This window comes from Meleagris gallopavo, chromosome 2 (assembly GCF_000146605.3).
Source record: "Meleagris gallopavo isolate NT-WF06-2002-E0010 breed Aviagen turkey brand Nicholas breeding stock chromosome 2, Turkey_5.1, whole genome shotgun sequence".
Classification (NCBI taxonomy): Eukaryota; Metazoa; Chordata; class Aves; order Galliformes; family Phasianidae; genus Meleagris; species Meleagris gallopavo.
The window spans coordinates 10,101,792-10,124,903 of record NC_015012.2 but is presented as its reverse complement, the minus strand read 5'-3'; the positions used below and the strand labels follow the sequence as shown (position 1 = coordinate 10,124,903).

General features: G+C 42.5%; 2 protein-coding genes across 3 annotated transcripts; one reads left to right on the top strand and one right to left on the bottom strand.

Moving 5' to 3' along the window:
* Nucleotides 1–2,724: 2,724 nt before the first annotated feature.
* Nucleotides 2,725–18,633, top strand: APMAP (adipocyte plasma membrane associated protein; the record flags this gene model as incomplete). The annotated part of the gene is made up of 8 exons (XM_010706621.2): nt 2,725–2,849; nt 5,945–6,060; nt 6,553–6,645; nt 8,378–8,494; nt 9,755–9,929; nt 10,386–10,520; nt 10,851–11,043; nt 12,041–18,633. Coding segments are annotated over 8 exons (1,164 nt in total), but the record flags the coding sequence as incomplete, so codon positions are not given.
* Nucleotides 18,430–23,092, bottom strand: CST7 (cystatin F). 2 transcript variants are annotated; one of them, XM_010706565.3, is made up of 4 exons: nt 22,913–23,092; nt 19,601–19,773; nt 19,183–19,299; nt 18,430–18,649 (listed from the first exon to the last, which is right to left on the bottom strand). In XM_010706565.3, exons 1-4 carry the CDS (start codon nt 22,986–22,988, stop codon nt 18,554–18,556), a joined length of 462 nt encoding a protein of 153 aa, XP_010704867.1. In that variant the 5' UTR covers nt 22,989–23,092; the 3' UTR covers nt 18,430–18,553. The 2 variants fall into 2 exon arrangements, with proteins under 2 accessions (XP_010704867.1, XP_003203811.1); XM_003203763.4 differs by having other exon boundaries at nt 18,632–18,762; nt 22,913–23,088.
* Nucleotides 23,093–23,112: the final 20 nt, after the last annotated feature.

Here is a 23,112-nt window from a genome sequence, read left to right as displayed (position 1 = left end):
AGGTGGGGGGCTCGTCCGGCGCGGGGCTGCGGGCCGCGTACCGATAAGGCGCCGCTGTCCGCCCGGGGCATCGCTGGGTGCTCGGTGCTGCTCGGGCAGCCCCGTGTGTGCCCGTGGTGGGGTTTGTTCGTCTGTCTAACCATCCATCTATTTACGTATTGGGGCTGTTTAAACGCGGTTCGCGTGCAACTCGTGGAGCAGTGCCGCTTATCCCGTTGTGGCTTCCGCGGACCTGCTGTGGGTGTGACTGGCTGTTGTGTAATGCTGTTAGTTTGTTTGGAGCTGGCAGTGGTTCAGAGAGGTGATTGCACGCCTCTGTGTGCCTTATAAACACTTCATTGGTTTGAGGTTCGCTTAAGGAAGATCTCCTTTACGGCTCCCTGTGTACCGATTCCATTCAAAACTGGCAGGGAAGCCTGTAGCTGCAGGCGGTAGCAGCAGTAAGAAAGCAGCGTTTGCTTTGCCTTCCACCAAAGCACGATCTTCGAGGTCTCTTCTAACCTAAACCACTCTTGCCTGGCACTGCTTTGGTTCACCATCACTGATGTCTTTTCCCATTTGAGTACCCCTCAGATTTTCCTCTCAGTCCCTCTGTGCCACCAGGGTGCAAGAGGTGCTTATTACTGAACTCATAGCCCCCGTTAACAAGGGAGACTATCAGCACCTTTCAATTGCTCTTTCCAGCATCCACCTCTCTTGCTAATTTCTCTCACATCAGTTGTGTTCCTAGGACTCTGTCAGCGATCCAGAATATCCACGGATCCCACTCTCTCGAGACTGTCCTGCACGAAGCAGTGGAAGTACTTCTGAAGGATGCCTGTGTTCAGATGGGAGCCGTGCAGAAACTTGCTGACAGCTGCCCTCCCTGCTGCCACTCCTGCCGTTCCTCTGCGGAGAGGAGGCAGCCCCCACAGCTGGCTGTGCTGACCTCTAGTGTCTTTTTGCCAGCCTGTCTCTAAGAGCTGTGTGACAGCATCTCGTTTTAGTTCTCAATGACAACTAAATCAGTGTTGTTACAGCTGGAGGATTGGGAATTGTTTGATTTTGTTGATGTGCGTTTGCTTTTATTTAAATTCTAGTATTTCAGCATTATCTAAAGTAGGTCTTGCAGTTTGCAGGCTTGGAGTGGGGGTTTGCATGTTGCCTCCTTCTTTCTGCCTGTTTCCTTTATTATCAATACATTGCAAGTTTGATTGAGGCTCAGAAATATGACCTTTACCTAAGTTATGCTTTCGGGAGCTTTAATTAAGTTGGCTTAGCAGATGAGTCCTCATTCACCTTTATCAGCTTCCTTTTGTGTGAGCTATTCTCAACTGTCACAAAGGTGCTTCTGTGACTGCTGACAGCATTTTCAATTTTAAAGTATTGAGCCACCATTTTCTGAAGGACTATGGAACGGTGAGGCTGGCGGCTGAAATCTTTGTGTAGACTTAGAGACCACCTCATATCCCTGTCACTCTCTCCATTCCAAGGACAAGGGGAAAAAGACTGGGATGCTTTCTCAAGACATCTGCTGTTCCAGCAGACAGTGGTGAGGTCTGGTGGTTCATCACAAGGGCGGTCTAGCCCCTGGGAATTGCAAAGAGGTCGGTCAGTGCAGATGAGAAAGCTTATTTGAAGCAGCTTCATGATCTCATCTTGGAGATAGGCTTATTGCTGTAACACTGCTGGTGTGCCCAAAGGAGACTGCTGTCTGGAAGGAGCTGTGATGGGCAATGAATATTTTAGCATCAGTTTGTTGTTGGTGCAAGCAGTGACCAGATCCAGGCCTGGCTGTGTCCTTCCTTTCCCAGCAGATAATCCCAAAGATTACTTCAAGGCTGATAGCAGCACTGCATGTACATGCTGTTAACTTCCCAGTTGTGCTGTTTGTGCTTTGGGCAGCAATTCTCTGTCCTGTTGTTTGGATGGCAGGCTGGTGAAGGACACCACAGCGAAAAGGTCCAGGATTGATGCAGGGCAACTGGGTGCCATTTGCCTCTGTGTAACTGATACTGAGTGGAGTCTGGCTGGGTGTCAGTGAGCATTTGGGAGTAGCTAAGGTTTGGTAGCTGCTTTTCTAGTTCAGGGCTGGGATTTGTTGGGCATGGCTCTGTGCTTTCCTCTGCAAGCGCCTGATTGAGGTTTATCAGCTTGTTGAGAAGAAAGTATGTTTTTTTCATGTGGAAAAAAAAAAACAAACAGGTTCTGCTGTTTATTCTGTGTAAGTAGGAGGTGCTTAATTGCGTCTGCATTTTGGGGCTTGAGTTTCAACCCAGTCTTCACTATGTTAAGAAAGCATTCAATTAATCTCCTCTAATCTTGTATTCGTTGTATTAGTTGCTGGGACTCTTTCATCTGCGATTAGTACCTGCCTGATTTCTGCTTCTTGAAAAATTCTGGAAGGTGGAGGTTTAACTTAGAGCTGGGAAGGAAACTGCTGCCAAAACATTAATTCAATTTAAAAGAACGAAGTGTTGGGTTTTGGTCAACTGTAACTTGCGTGAAACCTGTATGTGATGCTACTTTCATAGCCTCATGTGGTGCCATTGTGCAGAGACTGCACACATACCCCTTTGTTTTATTAACCTGGCCAAAATGGGATTTTAAAGTATTTGAGAAGGTGATTGAGTAAAAGTATATCTGCCTCCTTTGGTATAGGAAATGAGCTGTTAAGGTTTGTGGATTTCCTTAATTATTACATGCTAAAATAGCGTCACTTATTAATCCTATTTCTTGTGTGTTTCTGACAGTGCTTACAGCAGCAAGGTGTTCCGTGTTACCTTCTTGACTTTGGCTGCGTCTCTGGCTGTGCCCCTGCTCGGAGCAACTGTTCTACTGGATTGTCCTATAGACCCCCAGCCTATAAGGTATGTTGTTGCTTTGTTTTAAAGTAGATATATGGAACTGTGACTTTTGCTATGTGTTGTACTATTTTTTTTTATGAATGAGGCAGCTGTGTAAAGTGATTCCAACTGGATTAGGAAAATGGGGAGTGATTGCATTGTTACCCATTGCCAGGGCTTGCTTTGCGTACCCAGTCTGAGGCACCTTTGCAGTTTTGTCAGCACTGTCAGTGAAGGAGCTGAATTAATTCCTTTTGTCATTAATCTCAAAAATGTTTTTGTTTTTTTTTTTTCTGCTGTCCACGCTGTCAGTAGAGCTTATGCTTGCTCACGTGTGCTCTTGCCTTCAGGGAGACAGGAACTACATTTTCACTAGGGGCCAAGCAGAACAGTTGAACACAAGCTGTACCCATTTCTGACAAGAGACACTATTCATATGAAGATATAAACTGAATGGATAACCTGACTGCGTTGATTCAGTGCTTTGTACCAGCTGAACCGTATGGCGATGTTATATTTAAATGCACATCTTGTGAAGTAAATGCATTTACTTGATTTGTGTCTTGAACTGTCTGAATTAATATCAAATATGGGATTTAACAGTGAGCCAGCTGCACGAGAGGATATGACCTGCATTGTGTGTGAAACAGTCTGATAGTGTGGTGAGGTGATTTGGTGCTTCTGGCATTCTGAAGTAAGTGAAAAAGCTAACTTTGTTGAAGATTTAGGTTCAACTTGATAATTCTGTAATGAAAAGGAAGAACAACATTGTGAACATTTCTAGGGTTTAAAGAAACTGTTGATGTGGTAGAGTAGTACTTACAAAGCTTGCCAAAAAGCTATTAGGCCTAAGCTGCTTGCTTGCAAATCTTAATAAAATGCTTTCTGCTGTGTTGAGTTTAACAAACTATTCCCTGAAATACGTTGCAACTCAATTCTGGAACCTGGTAGGATTTGTCTACAGAGCTTTTCCTATTATGTTGTTCTGGTCTATTTCTCATCCAGGGCGTAACACTATTCTGCATGCTTACATCTCTTACTTTAAGTCCCTTTCGACACACCAGGGCAACCATTCTTGCCCAAATCAATGACTTGTATTGCTTTAGATTCTTGAAGTGAAGCTAAAAAGCTAATTAAGGTGTGTTTAGGTCTGTACAATACGAAGGATAATTCTATGTGGTGTTTCTGAAGTGTTCTGAAACAGCCGAAGTAGATGGATGCTTTTTGAAGCAATGACTTCAGTGGAAGAACATGTAGAATTTGCGTTCATAGAGATATTACTCTGGTAAGCCAGTGGAAATAAGGAGGGTTAAGAGGGCAGGGGGGAAGCAGGTGACATCTGAAACTTCACGTGAAACATTTACAGCTGATTTATTCCAAATTCTTTCTGTGTGAGCCTGTATTGCAAGATATTGACCCTGGGGAGGATTTTCTACTTGAAAACATAACCATCCAAAGTTCTTGGCAAATAAGTGAGTTCCTTATCTGAATCTGCTGTTATCTTAATCCAGAACTCTCTATCACTTGAAAAAAGGGATGGAAAACTATCTTGTCTTAGCACTGCGAAAGCAACTCTGCTGTAAATCTTGTGTGGACAGGACCTAGTACTCAAATTAGAAAGTTTGCTATCTGTAACCAAACAGATAAAGTGTGTATCTCTCTCTTACATTATTTCTATTGTGTGCCTGTTCTCTTCAGTTCTGTAGCTTTTACAGTTTGCAGATCCAGCTGACTTTTTTACCCCTAATTGCTAAATACATAGAAATTTCCACAACTTTCACTGTAGGAACAATGTGGTTGCAGTGTTGCTGGTCCTGGGGAGGTCCTGGATCCTGTGTATCATGGCAAATTTTGGAGTCAAACCATGTCTTTAGAGATTCTGCAGGTGGAAGGCATTTGCTTGTGGTCATGTAAAGAGTTTTTTAAATTTAAAAATTCTTCCAGAGCTTTGCCCTGGGAGCTTTAGTGTGCTCCTGTGACTGAGCAACTAATGAGCTTACCACCTTGAGCAAGAATGCAGCTTCATTAATGACTTGAAATCATGGAGACTGTAGTGGTTGATGTTTGTGTTTTTAAGAACCTAAGAGTGTGGCTGGAACATATTTGCATTTATTAGCACAGCTGGGGCTGAATTTGGAGCACAGTGCTCTGGAGTGTGGTATTTGATTTGAAGCTGTGTAGACATCTTACTAGTATCTTTCTCCATATTTCTTTACTTGACTAGAACTTCAGTTGACTTAAATAAGGCTATTATGTGAATAAAGGCTTGCAAAATTGGACCCTATTTTATAGTTTTTAGATTTCAGTGCAATTCCCTTTATGTGCAACTTAGTCCTTTGAGTTGGTCTTTCTCTATGGGAATGCATTCAAGTTATGAACAAGAATATATCTTTCAGTATGGTAAGAAAATATGCACGTTGAATGCTGGAATGTTTTCTGTCACTAGTAGTATGTTAGTTAATTATTAAAAGTTATTTATTTCCCTTATTGAAGATGCCATATGGAGTCAGATCTTAGTGTATTGTTATACAATATTGTTGTAAGTCTTTCTGTTTTGTAATATGCATCTGTCTTTCCAGGAAAAATGGTTTGGTAAAAACAGCTACTTCAGCTGAGTAAGAAAAGAATAATTCTATTACATACTGGAACAGGTTGTCCAAGGAGGTTGTGGATGCCCCATCCCTGGATGCATTCAAGGCCAGGCTGGATGTGGCTTTGGGCAGCCTGGTCTGCTGGTTGGTAACCCTGCACACAGCAGGATGAGCATTGTGGTCCTTTTCAATCCAGGCCATTCTATAATTCTGCTGTGTCGTGGTGCTGAATCCTGTGCCTTTCTGTAAGGAAGATGGGCATGGAATGTGTTGCTGTATGGATACAATTTAAGAATACATGATCAGTCTTTTTTCAGATCAGCAAAACAAGAAAATTTTGATCTTTGATGAACAAGAATTACTTTTTCAGCTTGCCAGCTGTGTTTTCTCTTTAGAAATACATTATATATGAAGCGTAGGTCAGCTTTCAGGAGTTGGCAAACTAGGAAAAGGTGGATCCAACTCGTTGCTCAGGAGTGTTTGCACACTTGTGCAAAGGGTCATGAGTTCTGTGTTCTGTTTTCGCAGTCTGAAGGAACCACCCCTCCTGACGGGTGTGCTAGAGCCCAATAACAAGTTACAGAAAGCTGAGCGACTATGGGAGAATCAACTGGTTGGGCCAGAATCCATCGTCAATATTGGCGGTAAGCATTGACAAAGGCTGCTTAGCAGTTGTCCTTTATTTTCCTCCTGCTAAATCTTCTCATGAATTATTAGAGTATTAAAAAAATGTATATAAATCCACAGCAACAAAGCATTCTAAATTCTTCTTCAGATTACAGATTTGTTGCCTGTCTTTGTTAATATCGTGCTGAAGTGACTTCTTGAAGCCACGCTTTTCTGTTACCTAGTTTGGTCAGAATCAACAGAAATTCTTTAGGAAACCTTCCCGTTTGTGACAGCTGAGCTATGGGTGAAATGAATAATGTGACCAGGAGGAAGTTTTGTTTTTCCCCTTTGAGAAGTAAAACTAGCAAACGTAAGATTTCAGATAAATTGAAGATAGAAAAGTCCTACCAATGGGCTCTACTAGTCTAGTCATCTTTCATTTGCTGCTTAATCTGCATGTATGGCGAAATTTGTGTTGTTTATATTCAGTTTTGTGATCAAGTTAATCACACCAGTTATTTTTGTAGATGTGCTATTTACTGGGACAGCTGATGGAAAGATTATCAAAATTGAAGATGGGGAAGTACAGACAGTAGCCAGAATTGGCCATGGTCCTTGTGGTAAGTGATTTCTGAGCACCCAAAAACAGGTACTTGTGTGGATGAACTTGGTGTTCTGTCTGGATTTTTCATGCAAGTGCGTATCTTCCCCTGTGGACATCTGTAACAGAAATATTACTGCATGAATGAAATATGAGTGGAAATAATTCTACAAGCACTGGAAGGAACAGTAGAGCAAAGAGCTAAAAGAATGGGAATGGGTGCTACCGATAACAAAGGACACTGCTCCTAGCAGTCAAATTTGGGAATTTAGTTTCTTCTATGCCACAACTACAAGGTCTGACTCTGATAAGGCTTGCAGCATGGATGACCTGTAGAAAATCCTGCATCTTAACCCCAGGAAGATGGGGTCATTGCATGTGTCACAAATAACGTTCCTTTTCCTGTTGGCCCATCCAGAAATAGCATATACCCAAAAAAGGAAAAAAGAAAAGGGCAGCAACCTGACATAGTGTTTATGTGAAGGTGAAGTCAGCAAAATTGTGAGGTGAAGGGCCACCCTGTAAAAACCGAAGACCTCTAAGCAGGTGTTAGTGAATGAACTCTGAGATAATGTGTGAATAGGTAAAATCAACTTGCTTGGAGATTTTGTAAATAAATATATTGTCTGCTGTATAGAATTTTACCTTGCATTTGTAGTACCAATTTCCCTTCCTCATTAAGTGCACTAGAGGATTGTGGTAGCAGTTATTTCTTGTTGAATTCTACACATCTTCTACAGCCGCTCATTTGTTTCACTGAATGAGTTTTCTGGAAGTGAGCGAGTACATCTGGTAATGGATTGCTTATTAGTATTTACCAGTTGTTGATGTCTGCACCCTTATTTTGCCACTGGTTAAGCAGAGATTGTAGGCTGGTGTTACGTAGCTCTCACTAAGTTGCTCAGCATTTTAGGTATTTTAAATGGCTATTCACAAGACCGGGCTCTGATCTGTTTTGGCTGCCTAACAAGTAGGGAAGCCTTGGCACTGACAGCAAATAGTCTGCTGCCAGCTGATACAAAGCTGGACTTTGAGCTCCTGTTCAGGCATGAATGTAGGGGAGGACGGATACGGCACATCACCTTTTCGGTTGGACTTGCATGCATCATATTCTTGGGAAAGGTGGCAAAATTGTGCTGTCCTGCTTCTTTGGGGCCAAAGAGGTAGTGAGGACCCTAGACTCGTGTCCTTCTGAGGCTGTGGAAAAGTGGTGATAGAAGGGCTGACTGCTTTCCCCAGCAGACTGTCTTGATAACATCTTGAATTAGAGATGTTCTAAATGTCACAGTTCCTTAGGATTCAAGTGGACACAAATGTTTCATGTTTATGGTGTTCTTCTTCCTAATACACAAGTCTGTAGTCATAAGAAAACTATTCTTTCATCAGAACGTTAGCTCTTTCCAGTTAGAGATACTTCCAAGGAGTGTGTACACTTAATTATGAAAATAAGCCTACAGTAAGACTGATTCTTCATAGGAAAAAAGTCTTTATTTAAATCCAGTTTTCTGACATTCACCCCCAGTTGGGGCAGCTGTTATCATTTGTCAGGCTATTTACTAGCTAAGTTTATCTCTAGACTGGTCATAACATGGAGCTACCTGTACCACTCCCACTCAGACAAGTAAGAACTGTTTCTTTAATGAACGGCACTGGCACTAATGTCTTGAACTGTAGTTCAATCTGATGCAGCTAGCATGAATGCCCTGTGTTTATTTGTATTTGGAAAACCATTTAAAACATTTTTTCCTAAGGAACTCCTGAAGATGAGCCAACTTGTGGACGACCACTTGGTATCAGAGTGGGACCAAATAACACCCTTTTTGTGGCAGATGCTTACTATGGACTCTATGAAGTTAATCCAGGCACAGGTATGACTTCTCTATTCAGCAGTTCTCTTCCACTGACAAATCTGCTCTTCGCTTGGGGTTTTGCCAAACACTGTAGGCAATGCCTGTCTTTTCTTTAAAGCACTTTGGAGCTGTCTGGATGAAACATGCAAGAACTTTATTTTCTTGTAGCAATCACTTCTCTGAGTCTGTCTAGATCAGTGTTAACAGTTGCTTATCTTCTGGTAAGCTGTGTTTTCGACTGTCAGAATAGATGCCTTGGGACTCATGAGCTCTGTGCAGCTGTTAATTTTCATAAAGGTAGAAAAATAATCTTGCAATTACATAAGGTTTTTGCTGTGGTTAGTATCCCTTTATTTCTGCCTTAATCTCATAATGTGGTAGTGAAGACCTCTTCTCTGTAACCCCAGTCTATAGTAGGTGAAGAAAGGCATAGCTTGGAGTGGCTGAAGATCAAGTGGCTTGTTCCTGCTGAGACAGGCACTGCTGCTTTGTGTCCTTCACTGTATGTCCCTGAGCCAGATCTCAGTTTCAAGAGCTGCGTTGTGAGAAATCTATGGTTTGTTTTCTTGAAGGGTTCCCTTTCTTTACAGTTTATGTTTCCAGATTGGCTATGGGCAGGGGGAAGGAGGCTTGGACAAATACTATATTGGATCGATTGGAAGGGTTTAGACTGTGTGGCTTTGGGAAAGTGTAATAATCAAGGTTTCCCTTATTGATGGTAGACAGCTGCCATATTAGTTCAGTCATGCCAAAAAAAAAAACCAACAAAAAAACAATAAAGAAAAACAAACCCCATGCCCAAATATGACTACAACAGATTTTCATCAGTTGTATTAGAGGCTTGGCCATAATAATTTACCTGGTGATGTGCCAACTGTGCCAGAGCAGTTCAGTGAACCTGCCAGTGCTTTAATGTTTAAAAAGTACTCTTCTTCAATCCTACAGATTGATGGGGAAAGAGAGTGGTAATTGGTTTGCTTGAACTCTACAATGCTGGGACCTCCATTCATGCTTGGTTTAATATGAACTTCAGAAATGTGGCAAGTCTGTTGTCTATCAGAAGAAAAAAATATTCTGTTTCAGCTTTTCTGAAGAGTGTTTTCTCCTTCTCATTTACATTGTGTTGAGTTATTCCATTGCAATCCAAAACCTTCTTACTTAACAGAGGCAAGAATGGAAAAAAGTGAAGTGCTTGCTGATTTTCTGTTAGTATTGAAGTTGCTGCCCAGGCAGGACATATAAAAGCTGGCTTTATATGTGTGTCTTTTTTCTAACTAGGTGAAACAAAAATGCTTGTGTCAACCAAAACGCTAATTGAAGGTCAGAAGTTGTCATTTCTGAATGACCTTACGGTGACCCGAGATGGCAGGAAAATCTACTTCACAGACTCCAGTAGCAAATGGCAAAGAAGAGACTACTTATTCCTGGTTATGGAAGGCACAGATGATGGGCGGCAAGTATCCCTTCCCCAAGGCATTTAGCTTACTTTAAGCTCACCAGTAGGAATGGACTTGGACACTTTCTTGGTCTCCAAGTTTTTTGTGTTATAAGCCACCTGTGCAAGCACTGCACTGCCTAAGAGAGGGTGGAAGAAGATGTGGATGATGCTGATGAGACCTGCAGCAAAGTAAATGAGATTGCTTTTTTTTTTTTCTCCTTTTAGAAGACTCAGATGGAATGTGCTTTTTAAAAGGGAGGGTGTTAGCATTATGTTCTAACTAAATCTTTGATGGATAGACCTTTTGAGATTGGCAGTCGTATTTCTCCTGTATTCGTAAGCGAGTGCTTCCTTGCTATTAATCCTCTTTAACTTAGGTGAAATGCATGTGCAAGGAGGTGAAAAATGAAAAATGAAATCACAGTGGGTAAATATTTGTCTTTACAAACATGTATAATACTCTCTTTTTAGCCTGCTTGAATATGACACAGTAACAAAAGAAGTGAAAGTCTTAATGGTGGGACTGAGGTTTCCCAATGGTGTTCAGCTCTCTCCTGCAGAGGACTTTGTCCTGGTGTTGGAAACAACCATGGCTAGAATCAGAAGGTGAGTGTGACTTCACTGAAACTATTGATTCCGTCCACTTAAAAATTAACTGACTGAGCTAAATCACAAAAGAAATCCTAGACTGTGTGTGTAGTTATCAACATCAAAGAAGACTTTCCATTGGAGGTATCTGCACTGCATAATCTTTCTATCATGGGCTCCTTGAGCACAGTAGAGTAAGCTGAATTTTTCTGACAAAGAAGAATGTATATGCTTTATTTCCCTATGCCAAGCTAAGGAAAAATTATTTTTAAGTAAATTCCTGTTTATACTTTATTAATTAGACTGCTTGATTTAAGATATTATAATCCTATTATTTATAACTTTCAGGTATTATGTGTCTGGGCTGATGAAAGGTGGAGCAGATATGTTTGTTGAGAATATGCCTGGTCTTCCAGATAATATCAGATTAAGCAGCTCTGGTGGATATTGGGTAGCTATGCCAGTTGCCCGTCCCAATCCTGGATTTTCTATGTTAGATTTTTTGTCTGAAAAACCATGGATTAAAAGGATGATATTTAAGGTAAGAAAAAAAGAATGACCTTTAGTATGGGAATGGAAGTGACTAAAAAAAATTGGTTTGTTCTATTTCTTCCTATTCACAGGAAGATTAAAATAAATAGTGCTGTGTTTAAAACTGTTGTGGTTGTCTTCATGTGGAGCAGTTTGTGTGATTCATGTATAGAGAAGCAAATGTTAGTTTCAATGAGTAGCAGACAGACATCTCTTTGAATTGCCTTCCATGTTGATCTCAGAAGAAAGAAAGAAGAGTTATCTCTGCCCTAGCCATGCAGCAGTACAGGTTCTGTATTTGGATATATGAAAGAAGACTCCACCTCTATGCCTGAAGTACTTATTACCAAGTGTTTGGAGAGGTTTTAGACAATTTCCTCTATTCTAGTGGCTTCCCTAGGCATCCTAGGTGACAATGTGTATGCTGCATATGCTGCTATGTGGCACTTTGTTCTAACTCAATATGATTTTTTGATTAAAGAAATAGCAATAATAACATTCTGTGAAGGATATCTGATACTGAGTAAATGGAATAGTTCTTTTTACACAAATGAAGACTTGAAGATGCTTCCCTAAAAAAAACTAATTAAAATCAACTGGCAGCATTTAGGATAGAAGTGGCAGTTCAGCTAAATGAACTTTCATCTGTGCTGTGCTGTCTTTGCTGGTGCAGTGCAGATGCCTTAACAGAGCTATGAACGACAGAACTGCTATGGGTAGCAGAGCATGTCTGTAGCTTAGCATCAGCTGTGCCAGAAGAAGCTGCTGCCTCCTGTGAGGACATTTGTTCAGCCCAATGTCAGAGTGCATTTCTGATCTTTAAAAAATTTTTTTTGAGCTGTCACACTTTAAGCCTGTGTAATACTGTTTACTCAAAATGTGTGCTTTTGTTCTTAGCTGCTTCAGTGAAGAGGTGTGGAATGGTGTTTGGTTGCATATCTGACTTCCAATTGTGTACAACAGAGTCTTTTGATAACTTTCCTTTTTTTTTTTTTTTTGTCTTCTAGTTACTGAGCCAGGAAACTGTGACAAAGCTTGTGCCCAAGCGTAGCCTTGTTGTTGAACTTAGTGAGACAGGATCCTACAGAAGAAGCTTTCATGATCCCACTGGAGTGACTGTACCTTACGTTAGCGAGGCACATGAGCACAATGGATATCTTTACCTGGGCTCCTTCCGGTCTCCGTTTATTTGCAGACTTAATCTTCAGCATGTTTAACCATCCATCCATAATAAAGTGTCACAGTCCTGAACTACTCTAGAGGTATGAAGGAAGCATGTGATTGAAGCAGTGTGTGACTGAAGAGGAAAAGTGAAGACAGCCTGTTAACAAGTGCACTTAGCACTGCTCTATTGCCACAGAAAAATGTTCAGCTTGCTGTGTCTGTCCTTGGTTTGACTGCTCTTGCTTTGGAGTTGGCATGCATAATACTAATGTCTGAGGGATACGGTGAGGCATCTTTGTATGGTTATTTGCTCAAGCAAAATCCACTGCATTTCCAAACCCAACACTGGAGTTTTCTTAAACAGGCAACATTAATCACCCATAATGCAACTGTATGTTTATCTTATCATTGAAGGGTTTACAATGTATGGAATTTAAACATGTATGATTTCGACTGAAAAGGATATCTTGCATGTGTTTAAACTTGAAAGGCAACTGTTCAGGAGTGATTACAGTGCATGTTCTCATTGCATACAATGGTGCTGTGGTATAGGCAGCAACATCTGGAACATGCCTAGAAATCTAATTATTCCACTTGGATTTTTTCAATTCCAGCTTATGTAATCAACATTGGAAACTGTGGTTAACAGCTAATCAACATGCAGAATCTGATTTGATCATTATCTATGGATTCTTGTGTGTTGTTTTTTTTTTGTTTGTAGTTGGATGAAAGTTGTTTTTTCTAAGTTACCAAAGACTGGTTCTAGGGGGTTTAAGGTGGATCACTTGGAATGTTACCTCCATGTTTATCAGGTCCTGTAAGTTTTCTGTTCACTGTGTAGGTGGCCATTCCTGAGGGGCATGGGAGGGAAGAAGGCCAGCTGCAGGAATACTCTTCAGCATGTGTACTATGGAGAACAGGTGAAGGTTTTGGGAGGGGTCTGTGTCTGAGGGTGGATGTGGACTGAAAGAGCCCCTGCAGCACCTAGTAATAGTGGATGAGGAAGGCTTTGGTGGGAAAATATTGGAATACGGTAGTTGCTCATGGATGCTTCCTGGTATTTCTGGATGATACAGTGTTCTTCCTGTATTGAAAAATACTCTGGTGAATGCACAAAATACTTTTCTGTAAACTACTGCAAAGGAAAGGCTGTTCTGTTCACATTTTCAATAAGAATTTTTTCCATCTTGGATAGGAGCTCAGGGGAGTTTATTTCAGCAGTGTGATTTAGTGAGATTTAGTAGGGATTCCTGCACTGGGACTGAAGATTGCTGCCTGCTCTCTACTGCTTCTTTCTACCACTGGGTGATAGTCAAACACTGACTTACTCTGTTGCTCAATTTTCTCTCCTTTGAAAAGGAAGTAATCATGATTTGCTTTATTATATAATGAAAAACACTGAGAAAGGGAAGATGATGTTGAAAATGCCATCTGCTTTCACTGTCTATCATTTGCATTTCCCTCCAGTAATAAAGACAAGCACAGAAAGTGTTTTTTTACTGTCAGTGCTCTGTCACTGTATGCTGCACTGCTACCAGACTGCAGCAGCCCTGTGGAAGTAGCTGGTGGTTGCTGGATCGGGCTGACTTGCCTCTGCTGTGCCTGTGCTCACAAGCCTTTTTACTTGTTTCAGTGGTAACTGGATCTGGGAGGAAGATCGGTGAGAAAAGAAAGAAGCCTGGTAGATAACTTGCTGCAGGTTCTGACCTTTCGTCCAGCTGAGCCCTATCTTAATGATTTGTGGGCAGAGACTGAGTGATTCTGTGGTAAGTTTCAAAGGCTGAGAAGCTTGACCTTCCTGCCAGACTTGCACTACAGGAACTCTGGAGAAAGGTTGAGAATGGGATGCTCTTGCAACACACTTTCCTGGCAAAAGGGCTGGCTAAACAAGCAGCATCTGGCTAGTATTGCTCTGCCACATGTTGAAGCTGTTTTTCATGGGATTTGAAAACGGAACTTGATGTGATCTTAAAACAGGGGTGCAAAAGCAAGTTCTCTGTGGGTCTTGCTTCATTAGTGCTTTAGATTAGTGCTTTAGTAGCCTTGAGTCAAGAACAGCTTTGCCTGTAGTTGCACAGCTACCTCTAGTGTTTCCAAAAGTATGTTACTGAATAATTTAATGCTGTCTTTCATAAGGAGGTAGACCTCAGATGTTTAGGCATGCCAAATGTAATAGCTTCTCTGTGATTAGTTCTCTTCTAAGACTGTACTCCTGAGGCTGTTAAGTGGGAAAGAAAATAGGCTGTGCTGCTAATTCTTAAGAGGATTAAGAATCAGAAAGCCTCTCAAGACACTCTTCTTGCATTTATCCTTTCTCTTCTTTCGCCTCCACTGTTAGAGACTTAGTATTGTGGTCTCACTGGAAGGTTCTTCAGTCTTTTTAGTTCTCTGAACTCTGCAAGTTCAGCAGACTCATATGAAGAGTGCATATTTCTTGAACATCCTAAACACAGGATTTGCATAGCAAAACTATTTGCATAGTCCTCCAAAGAAACCCAGAGTCTTCAGAGACCCCAAAGGAATGCCTTCCCTGAGCACAAGTAGTACCAGGTCCCATTCCTGGTGCGGTGCGCTATCTTGGTAATCCATCCTTGATGAGCAGAAGTAGGGTGAGCTGTAGCTGCAGAGCTCAGGAGAAACAGCTTGACTGACACACAGCTTTTTTCCTCGCTCCAGCATGAGTGGTGCTTGAAAACAACACTTTCATAGAAGCTCAGATGCTTTTGATTGCTGGTATTTCCTCAAATGCAACCGTTTCAGTGTGATGCAGTAGCAATAAAACGCTTATGTAACAACAGGCCTAAACTCCCCTTGGTGTTAATAAGAAGACTGGTTTTACAAGCTCATTTTGCTATGAGTTGATGGTGTACTTGATATCAGTGCAGGAACATGACACCTTTGCAACACTGAGGCTTGCACTTCTCTAGAAGCAAGAGTAGTGTCCAAAGGTCTCGTTAGGACAAGATTTTGGGTGTCAGGAGAAAGTTCTGCACTTCTAAGAAAGCCACAGATCCTATCTAACCCAGGCTGGATATGGCCTTGGGCAGTGCTGATCTAGTGGTTGGTGACCCTGCCCATGGCAGGGGGGTTGAAACAAGATGATCTTTGAGGTCCGTTTCAATCCAGGCCATCCTATGATTCTATCTCTGCACAACTCCTGGAGGATCCTGAGGTTGCTTCCTGTGTTTTACCCACGTGTCTCCAAATTGATGGGATGTGGAATGGGAAAATGGTGCCTAGTCTCTTGAAGGGCTTTAGCATAAAGCCCTGCAGTAGAACTGCCTAAGGAAAAGGAGCTTAGCTTGAGTACACCGCAGTTGTGCATTTTAAAGATATGTTTTGTATTGCTTTGTCTGGCATTGCTGAATGATCAAGTGTTTCTGCAGGGCGAGAATGTCAAGAGATTTTGCTGAAACTATTTAAGATTCTGTACCCTGGGTAACTGCCATGCCCCTATTCTGGAGCAGACATCTCCTACAGCAGAACTGCTGGAAGGTAACGTGTGTATGTACCCCTGGCACTTACACATCTCAGTGTGAACAGTTTATAAAATTAATTGCAAAGCCTTGGCCCTCCTTTAATTCTGAGTCTGCTTTGTGGCAGTGACCTTTGCATATGGTGTGGTGATCTCCTAAACTTCTGGGACTGTCTGCTCAGTGATCACAGCAGAGACCTTGTGTTGCTGATGTACGGACTTTCTCATCTAGTTTGCTTAGAAAAGCCAGTGCTGTAAGAGAAAAGCCATGTGGGACTGCAGCTCATTTTGCTGTTTTGTTTGAGGTAGGACTGAAAAATTTAGCAGTAAGTGATCAAGTACGTAAATGCAAGCAGCTTCCTCCCAGCCAGCAGAAAGCCATCTCTGCTTATAGAGCTGCTGCCAGCTGAACTTTGTCTTGGCTCTGTGCAACTGCATGCATGACACCACAGCCACCAACAGACAGGAGCAGATTCCTCTGAAGCACTACCTTTGGCTGTCCTTGGAGCTCTTAATGTTGCTGCTGGGGTTCTTCCTTTTCTCCAGGGGGTGGATAGACAGGCACAACCTTCCCCTCTCTCCTTGGGACCTAAGTCTTCCTGGATGTATTTATTTTTCAATTGCCTTTTGTGGCCTGGAGTAGGTCAGAGTCTCAGCAAGTTCTGCAAAGGTGCAAACTCCTTGGAGTGAACTGGTGAACTAGTTAACCTTGGTGTGAATTTTAGCAATGATGTGTGTTTGGGCAGAGACATCAGCTTGACTGCTGTGTGTTATTGTGACTCAGTGGCGCTTAGCTGAGTTCTTTAGGTCAGTGCTAGTAGTGTCCTCTTGACTCAAGGCTGCGTAGTTGCTGAAATCTTTCTCTAGCAAAGTGTTCGAGAATGTACTAAGAGCTCATCTGACTTCTGCTCTTTTCGTTGGTGCTTATGGTAACTCTTATTGTCTGGAGATGATGGATTATCCTACTATAGCATACCTTGCTTATTGTAATGATACAAGTGATACTTTGCTGCAGCTGTAAATTTTAAAGCTGATTTGTCTTTCCCAAAAGCTTTTTGTCCGAGTTGGTTGCAATGAGCTCAGCTTTGTTGCAGGAAATGCTGCCTATAGTTTTATATGTAGCTGTACTTTGCTTCCAGATAAGCCTATTTGGATAGAAATGTCTGAAAATCTTGCTGTGTTTTCCTTAAGACAGCAGCATGAGCATGCTGGGTTTGTTGACCTGTGTGATGCCAGATGTGTGGCTTTACTCTTGCTTTTTAACACATGGGCAATTAATTCAGTGGTATTATGAAGATGTGACCTGTTTGCCAGGAGCTTACGAGATCATTCATGGGAGATCATTCTATTTTGTGCTTACTGTTTTGTGCTGGCTGGAATATTTACACAGACCTAAGCTGATTGTGTGCCACCTGCATGTGGGAAGACTGATGTTTCTGAGCATCAAGCTGTCCTGTTGGTTGGAGGAAGAAATGTTTGTCTTGCCTGTTCTTTAGATTGTCTGGAGCTACAGCTTGGCGGGAAACCCTGAGCATTGCTACTATGTGGAGCACCCACATAGTAAATGGAAGAACTGAAACCATTGTAACCCTTTTGGGTTTCAGACAGCAACTTCTCTTGGCTCTTCTTTCCTCTAAAAACTTTGCCTCTTTTTGTTTTGTGGCTTGTTTTTTTTCTGCTTTGTGGACCACTAGGACAACTGTGGTTAGGTCTCTTCATTGTCTTTGACATCAGGCTGTCAATGGAGGCTTGTGTGGTGGATTAATGTAGCACCACATCCAACCATGGAACTCCCAGAGGTTTCTTCCGAGCAAGCAGATACCTCTGATATGCTGTTAACAGATCCGTCAGGTTTAGGAGTTCCTGTACCTTGGCCTAGAGCCTGTCACTGGCTGTTCTTGACAAAATAGACATTATATAAGACTAAAAGTGAGGTGTTGCTGCTAATAGGAGGTACAATAGAGCAGTAGAAAAGCAACAGCTCTCAGAAGGAAGTGTGTTTGTGGGGGAAAAAAAATGTTCTTTATAGCTTAGGGCCCTAACCGTTTGTAAGTGTATGAATGAAACATGGGCTCAGTGGGCTCAGGCTTTATTGCCATTTTAAGTTAATGGTTACCCAAATCTTTCCAAATGAGAGCCTTACTACATGATAACCTGCATGAAGAGAGAAGGCTTTAAGAGAGGTAGGCACACATGTAGACAGGACCATCATTCTGCTAGACTTGAATACAAGTCAATCAGAAACTGAATATTGAATGCTAACCTAAATGAAACTATGTTGTTTAGCCTCAGCAAAAATATGCTTTGGGAAATGATTGTGTTTATTTTTCTTAGCATTTGCAATGATGCCCTCTTGGAGTAGAGCTTTTGATTAAAATAGAAACTCTATTTAGACTATGCCATTTCTGGGTTGTGGTTGTGTCTTAAGACAGGCTTATCCATACTCGTGTCTTGAGGCAAAAAAACCTCTACCTTATGCATTCCTGGCAAATGTATCTAAGGTTTTATCTGGCACTGCAAACCCTTAAGACTTTGTGTGTTATGTACATGTGTGTATCCCCATGCATAATGTCTCACTGTAAAGCTTTCCACAGTGTTGAAGTTGTGTGTGCTGTGGTTCAGACTTTTTATACTGTAGTTGTACAAAGATTCATCACAGAACAAAGCAGTCTAACAGACCTTCCTGGGCCTGTTTGCACTGCTTGGAAATCTCAGCCAAAAGGACGAATTGCTCTCTGGTGAACAAATGACAACATGTTCTCATCTGCTGTTTAGTTTTAGAAAAAGAGATACACAGCTGGATAGCAATACATTCAGTCAAGGCAAGTCTTTTCTTTGTCACTCAGATCTTGAGCATCTTCCTTAGAGGTGTGGGGGGGAACTAACAAGCTTTGAGAGAGAGGTTTTGTGATGATTCTGTGCAGGTGTTCCCCACCTCAGTTTTGGCCCCGAAGTCCAGACTCATGGGTGAGATCCTCTGAAAATCATGACAAAATCATGACAAAAGTTGGGTCAGTGACAGAGAGCAACAGGAACATCTGCTTTATGCAACCAAGGTGTCATCCAGACCTCAAAATAGCATTTCAGCATCTGCAGGTAGAAAGAGAATGGATGATAAAGTTCAGCTGCTGGCTTGGTGTTGCCAGCATTGTGTGCCAAGGTGTGGGAAGAGAGAATGGCATCCTTCTGTGCTCTGCCTCAGCCTAGGGAAAACAGTTTGTCAAGTGCCCACATATTAGTGAGAAAGGCCCTGTAAGGGTTTTCTCCTCCCAGGAAATCTCTATATGTAGCATCTACTCTATATGTAGCATCTGGTTCAGCTCCTTTTAGTCAGGAACTGATCCTGTATTCAGGAGGTAGAAACCTGCCTCACCATAGCTGGCTCTGCACAGAGGAGGCTCATACATCTGTGGGAACATAACAGAGCTGGTTTGAAGATGACAACACAGCTAGAGACAGCCAAGGATCACCTGTGATTCCTGGGTACCTCCCAGAGGAAGTAGTACATACCTGTTGCAGATTTTTCTTCCTCTGGAAGTGACAGTTGTCCAGGTTAGAGTGCCCTCTCTTCTCACACACTGTGCGGCCAATTTCCACATGGAGCATGTATTTCAGACCTCTGACGATCTAGAGAAAATGGTTCCCTCCTTTAAAGTAGGGTCAGGGAAAGGGATGCTGAAATGAAATTCTGTCTAGGGATCAAGCACTACATCTGTCAGTTGTGTGTGGTGTTGTAGATGTGTTTTATGGGGATAGGTGGGAATGCCTCGTGAAGCAGTTAAGTGGGACAGAGGGACTTGTGCTGCTTATGTCAGGGCACTGTAGAGCAATCCTGAGGAGGATCAAGGCTCCTGTGTCTCAGGTACTCTGTAGCAAGGGCTGATAGATGAATGCTTGGAGGACCACCAGAAATGTGTTCTCTTCTTACCTGTACCATAGCTTTGTTTATTTGCCATTCTTTAAACAGAAATAGGTCGTTGGAACTGTTGTTGTATTGGTAAACCCCAAAGCGAGCTGCCTTGCGAACGCCAGGATTGTTGGTGTTCATTGGGACCGGGAAGCCAGGATTCACGGTTGAATGAGGTGGTGGTGTGTATGTAGCTGGAAAAACACAAAATGCAATCACAGAACATATGCAGTAGCTGAAATAGTGGGTGGTTATTCAGGACTCTGAACCAATCCTAAGCCTTCTGACTTGTCCCATGCACTTCATAGAATCATCACAGAGTCAGAAAGGACCTCGAAGATCATCTAGTTCTCTAACCTCTGTGCTGCAGGCAAGGTTGCCAACCACCTGTGCCTTAGGAAGACTGGTCATCTCCATTAAAAAAGTAATTTTCCTTTAGATGTTTGAAATAGCAAAGCAACCCATGAAATGGTTGCAGAGCTGAGACTGCCTGAGGGAAGCCTGCATATTGTAAGCACTTAGGAAGTTTCTGGCCCAACACCTATCTCAAAGCAAGGCTGGGTTTGAATCTAGCTATAATCTAGACCAATTTGCTCAGAGTATAGTGTAATTTTGATAAAATATCAAACACTGACTGGCAGAACGCTACTGTTCTTTGTTGGCATGCCAAGACATAAGCATACTTCTCCACCTCCCAGTGGTTTTGATGTTCTGGTTTTTGTTTTAGGGAAATACAGATTAAGATATCTTTCAGTTCCTGAAATACAAGAGGAAGAGATCCTCAGCCTGTACAAATTGTTGTGCTGCTGCCAGTGGAAAGACCTGCCTTTCCTTTCAGGATTGACCCTTGGAGTTGCCTGTGTGTGTAGGCAGCACGCAAACCTGCACTCAAAGCTTGTACTCATTTTCTGCAAAGCTCAAGCTGTTTGTCACCTCCAGCTTTTTTTCGCAGCTAGATGTCAATAACAGCTGAGCCACAGAGCATAACCCGTTCATGTAAGCCAGTTTCTACTGAGAAACATAATCTAACTTTCTTCACAGTAGAACAGAGCCAATCCAGTGACCCAGTCTGCTTGAAAACAAATGAAACAAAAAACCCCACCATCAACAAAACAGAGCATTACATGCCACCACCAGTACAGGGGTCATAGAGGCTCATAGACCTTGCAGCCTAGTTCTGGATGTACTTCTCAGGCAGGGCATCTTATCCTCTGCTCAGCTTGTGGGTAAGATTGTTTCAAAGCATCTGTTTGTCCTTTTGTCCCCAGTGGAGTTTGCTGTAGGGCTAAGGTGGTGGAACCAACAGGCAGTGCCAGGGGGAGCGGCTGTACAGACCTACCCAAAGACCAAAAAGAGGCTTGGAGCAGAGCAGGACCTTGATCTGGGCTTTGTTCACATGGCTCTCCTCTTCCTCAGAGATGCAGTGCTCTTTCTTGCACCAGCAATACCTATTAAATAGCTTATTGGATCCTGCTGTTTCTTGAGCCTTCTGAGCTAGCAACTAAGATAAGCTGTCCAGTTGAGAGGAGGTCTCTAGCTTGGGTTCTCCTGGCTACTCTCCAGGACCTTGTTTGAATTTATGCCTTTAAGTCAGTTGGAAAGGCAGCTGTGGCAATGGTGGGGTTGTTGACAGCATGTGCTATCCCTTGTAGATGGAGAAAATAATATCCTTTTTTTTTCTTTTTTCAGTCTTAGCACAAGGTCTCTGTGGCTTAATAGCTCTCAGTACCTCTTGAGTCATGGTGATGTCCCTGTTAGGTGTGGGATGGCAGGGTGGGGGCAGCTGAAGTCATACTGCATGTATGGGAAGGAAACAATGAAATGTGTTATTCAAACCAGTGTCTAGAGTGCCCTTGTTCCTATAGTGGTGCGCCATAGATACAGCAGTCTCACATGTGGCCAGTACTCTGAAATCCAACATCTGGAGAGGTGAGTTTAGTCTATCAAATTGGACCTGGTGTGGTCTAGGCATGTAGCAGGCTGGTAGGACTTGTACCATGTGTCACAGGCAGATGATAGGCTGCTGTATTTTTGCTCCATCTTTCACTAAGGGGTACTGGGCATCTTACTTCCTTCACTCAGGGTGATTTTCTATTGAGTATGATTCACACTGGGGTAAAGTGAGTATAAAATTGTGCACGCAGTGGTCTGAAATAAATTTTGCTGTTTGGAATAATTTGCACCACTTTATTTTTTTACAAAATCCTGAAACACTCTGGTGTGAGGCACCTGTAGTTCTCCTTACTATAAACTTTCCTGACAGGAGTCCCAGCCTGGGTGGGGAGAGAGGCACTGTGTGACTTGGCTGGGCGCTTACAGCTCTCTGAGGATGTGGTCTCACGGCGTGGGAAACAACTACTACTGCCCTGTGGGGAGAAGCTTAGGGGTCAGAGCACTTGTTTTACAGACCTCATCATACTTCTGGGTTTGAATGTGGGGAAATCTAGCTTCCCTCCTCCTACTTCTATAGGGTAGACTTTTCTTGCTTTGACTTAGCAGGCAACTGCCTGTTATTAAACAAGAGAGGGCTGTTCTTGCAGATGTGAGCCAAGTGTTTTATCAAAGGATCTCTCCTTTCCTCATTGAGAAATAACTTGGAGGTCCTGTTCCTGCAGTATGAGAACAATCCTATAGGTGTTTCCTCCCAGCCTACAGGGTAGCAAATAGGGACATTCTTGCAACAGATACTCTTTTCTTTCCCCTCCATGAGGTACTTTCAGAACCTCTCCCCCCATTACTAGGAGCAAGGCTGGGTTTTATCTTTACGTGTAAGACGCAGCAGAGTTCCTGCATGCCTCTGCAACCCCCAAAGGAAACCACAGCCGAAACAAAAAGCTGCTGGGTAAACGAAGGCCTGAGTGCATTCATAGTTTCTGCATGTAGGAACCGAAGTAACGCTGTAGTAGAGCTAAAACTTTCAGAGAGAAAATGCTCCTGTCTACTGCTTTCATTCCAAAGATTTAAGGCTAGCTGCCATCAAGAGTGTTTCTTTCTTCAGCAAAGAAGGAAGTGATAGGGAATAATGTGACACTAAAGTCATCTAATGGGTACCGACTCAAGTGCCCGTCTGTACTTACCAGACAAATTGTTTCCCACAGTCTTTAGATTTAGTAATTAAGGTCATGCAGAGTTTAAATAGTGGCAAATAAGTTAAAACCATAAGTTGACTTTGACACTGTTAGATGATGTTCCTGGATAAAATGGCTTGTTACAGGGAGAGAAGGTCTTTTAAGCGGGTAGAGTTTCAGCTGCAGTTGAAGGGCAGCAGATAGAGAGAAAGCCAAGCTCACAGGACCTGAAGCACAAGGAAAACAGATGATTTCCCACTCTTACCATCACAAATGCAGGTGAAGCCCCAGAGCACTAAACAGCAAAGCGTGGTGAAGCTGCGGGTGAAGTTTGCTGCCATCTCCACTGCATCAGAAGAGGAGCCTGCCAATGTGAGCAGTGACTGCTCTGCTTCCTGCAGGGGAAGATGTCTCTGAGAGCTTTTTATTGGCTGGGAGGGAAGAAAAAAAAAAATCATCCTAAAC

Coding starts and splice junctions, on each gene's coding strand:
- CST7 (XM_010706565.3), bottom strand. CDS start 22,988: ATGGCAGCAAACTTCACCCGCAGCTTCACCACGCTTTGCTGTTTAGTG. Junction 19,774..22,912: donor CTTCACCTGCATTTGTGATG/GTAAGAGTGGGA, acceptor GTGTTTTTCCAG/CTACATACACACCACCACCT. Junction 18,650..19,182: donor GGAAGAAAAATCTGCAACAG/GTATGTACTACT, acceptor CATGATTTTCAG/AGGATCTCACCCATGAGTCT.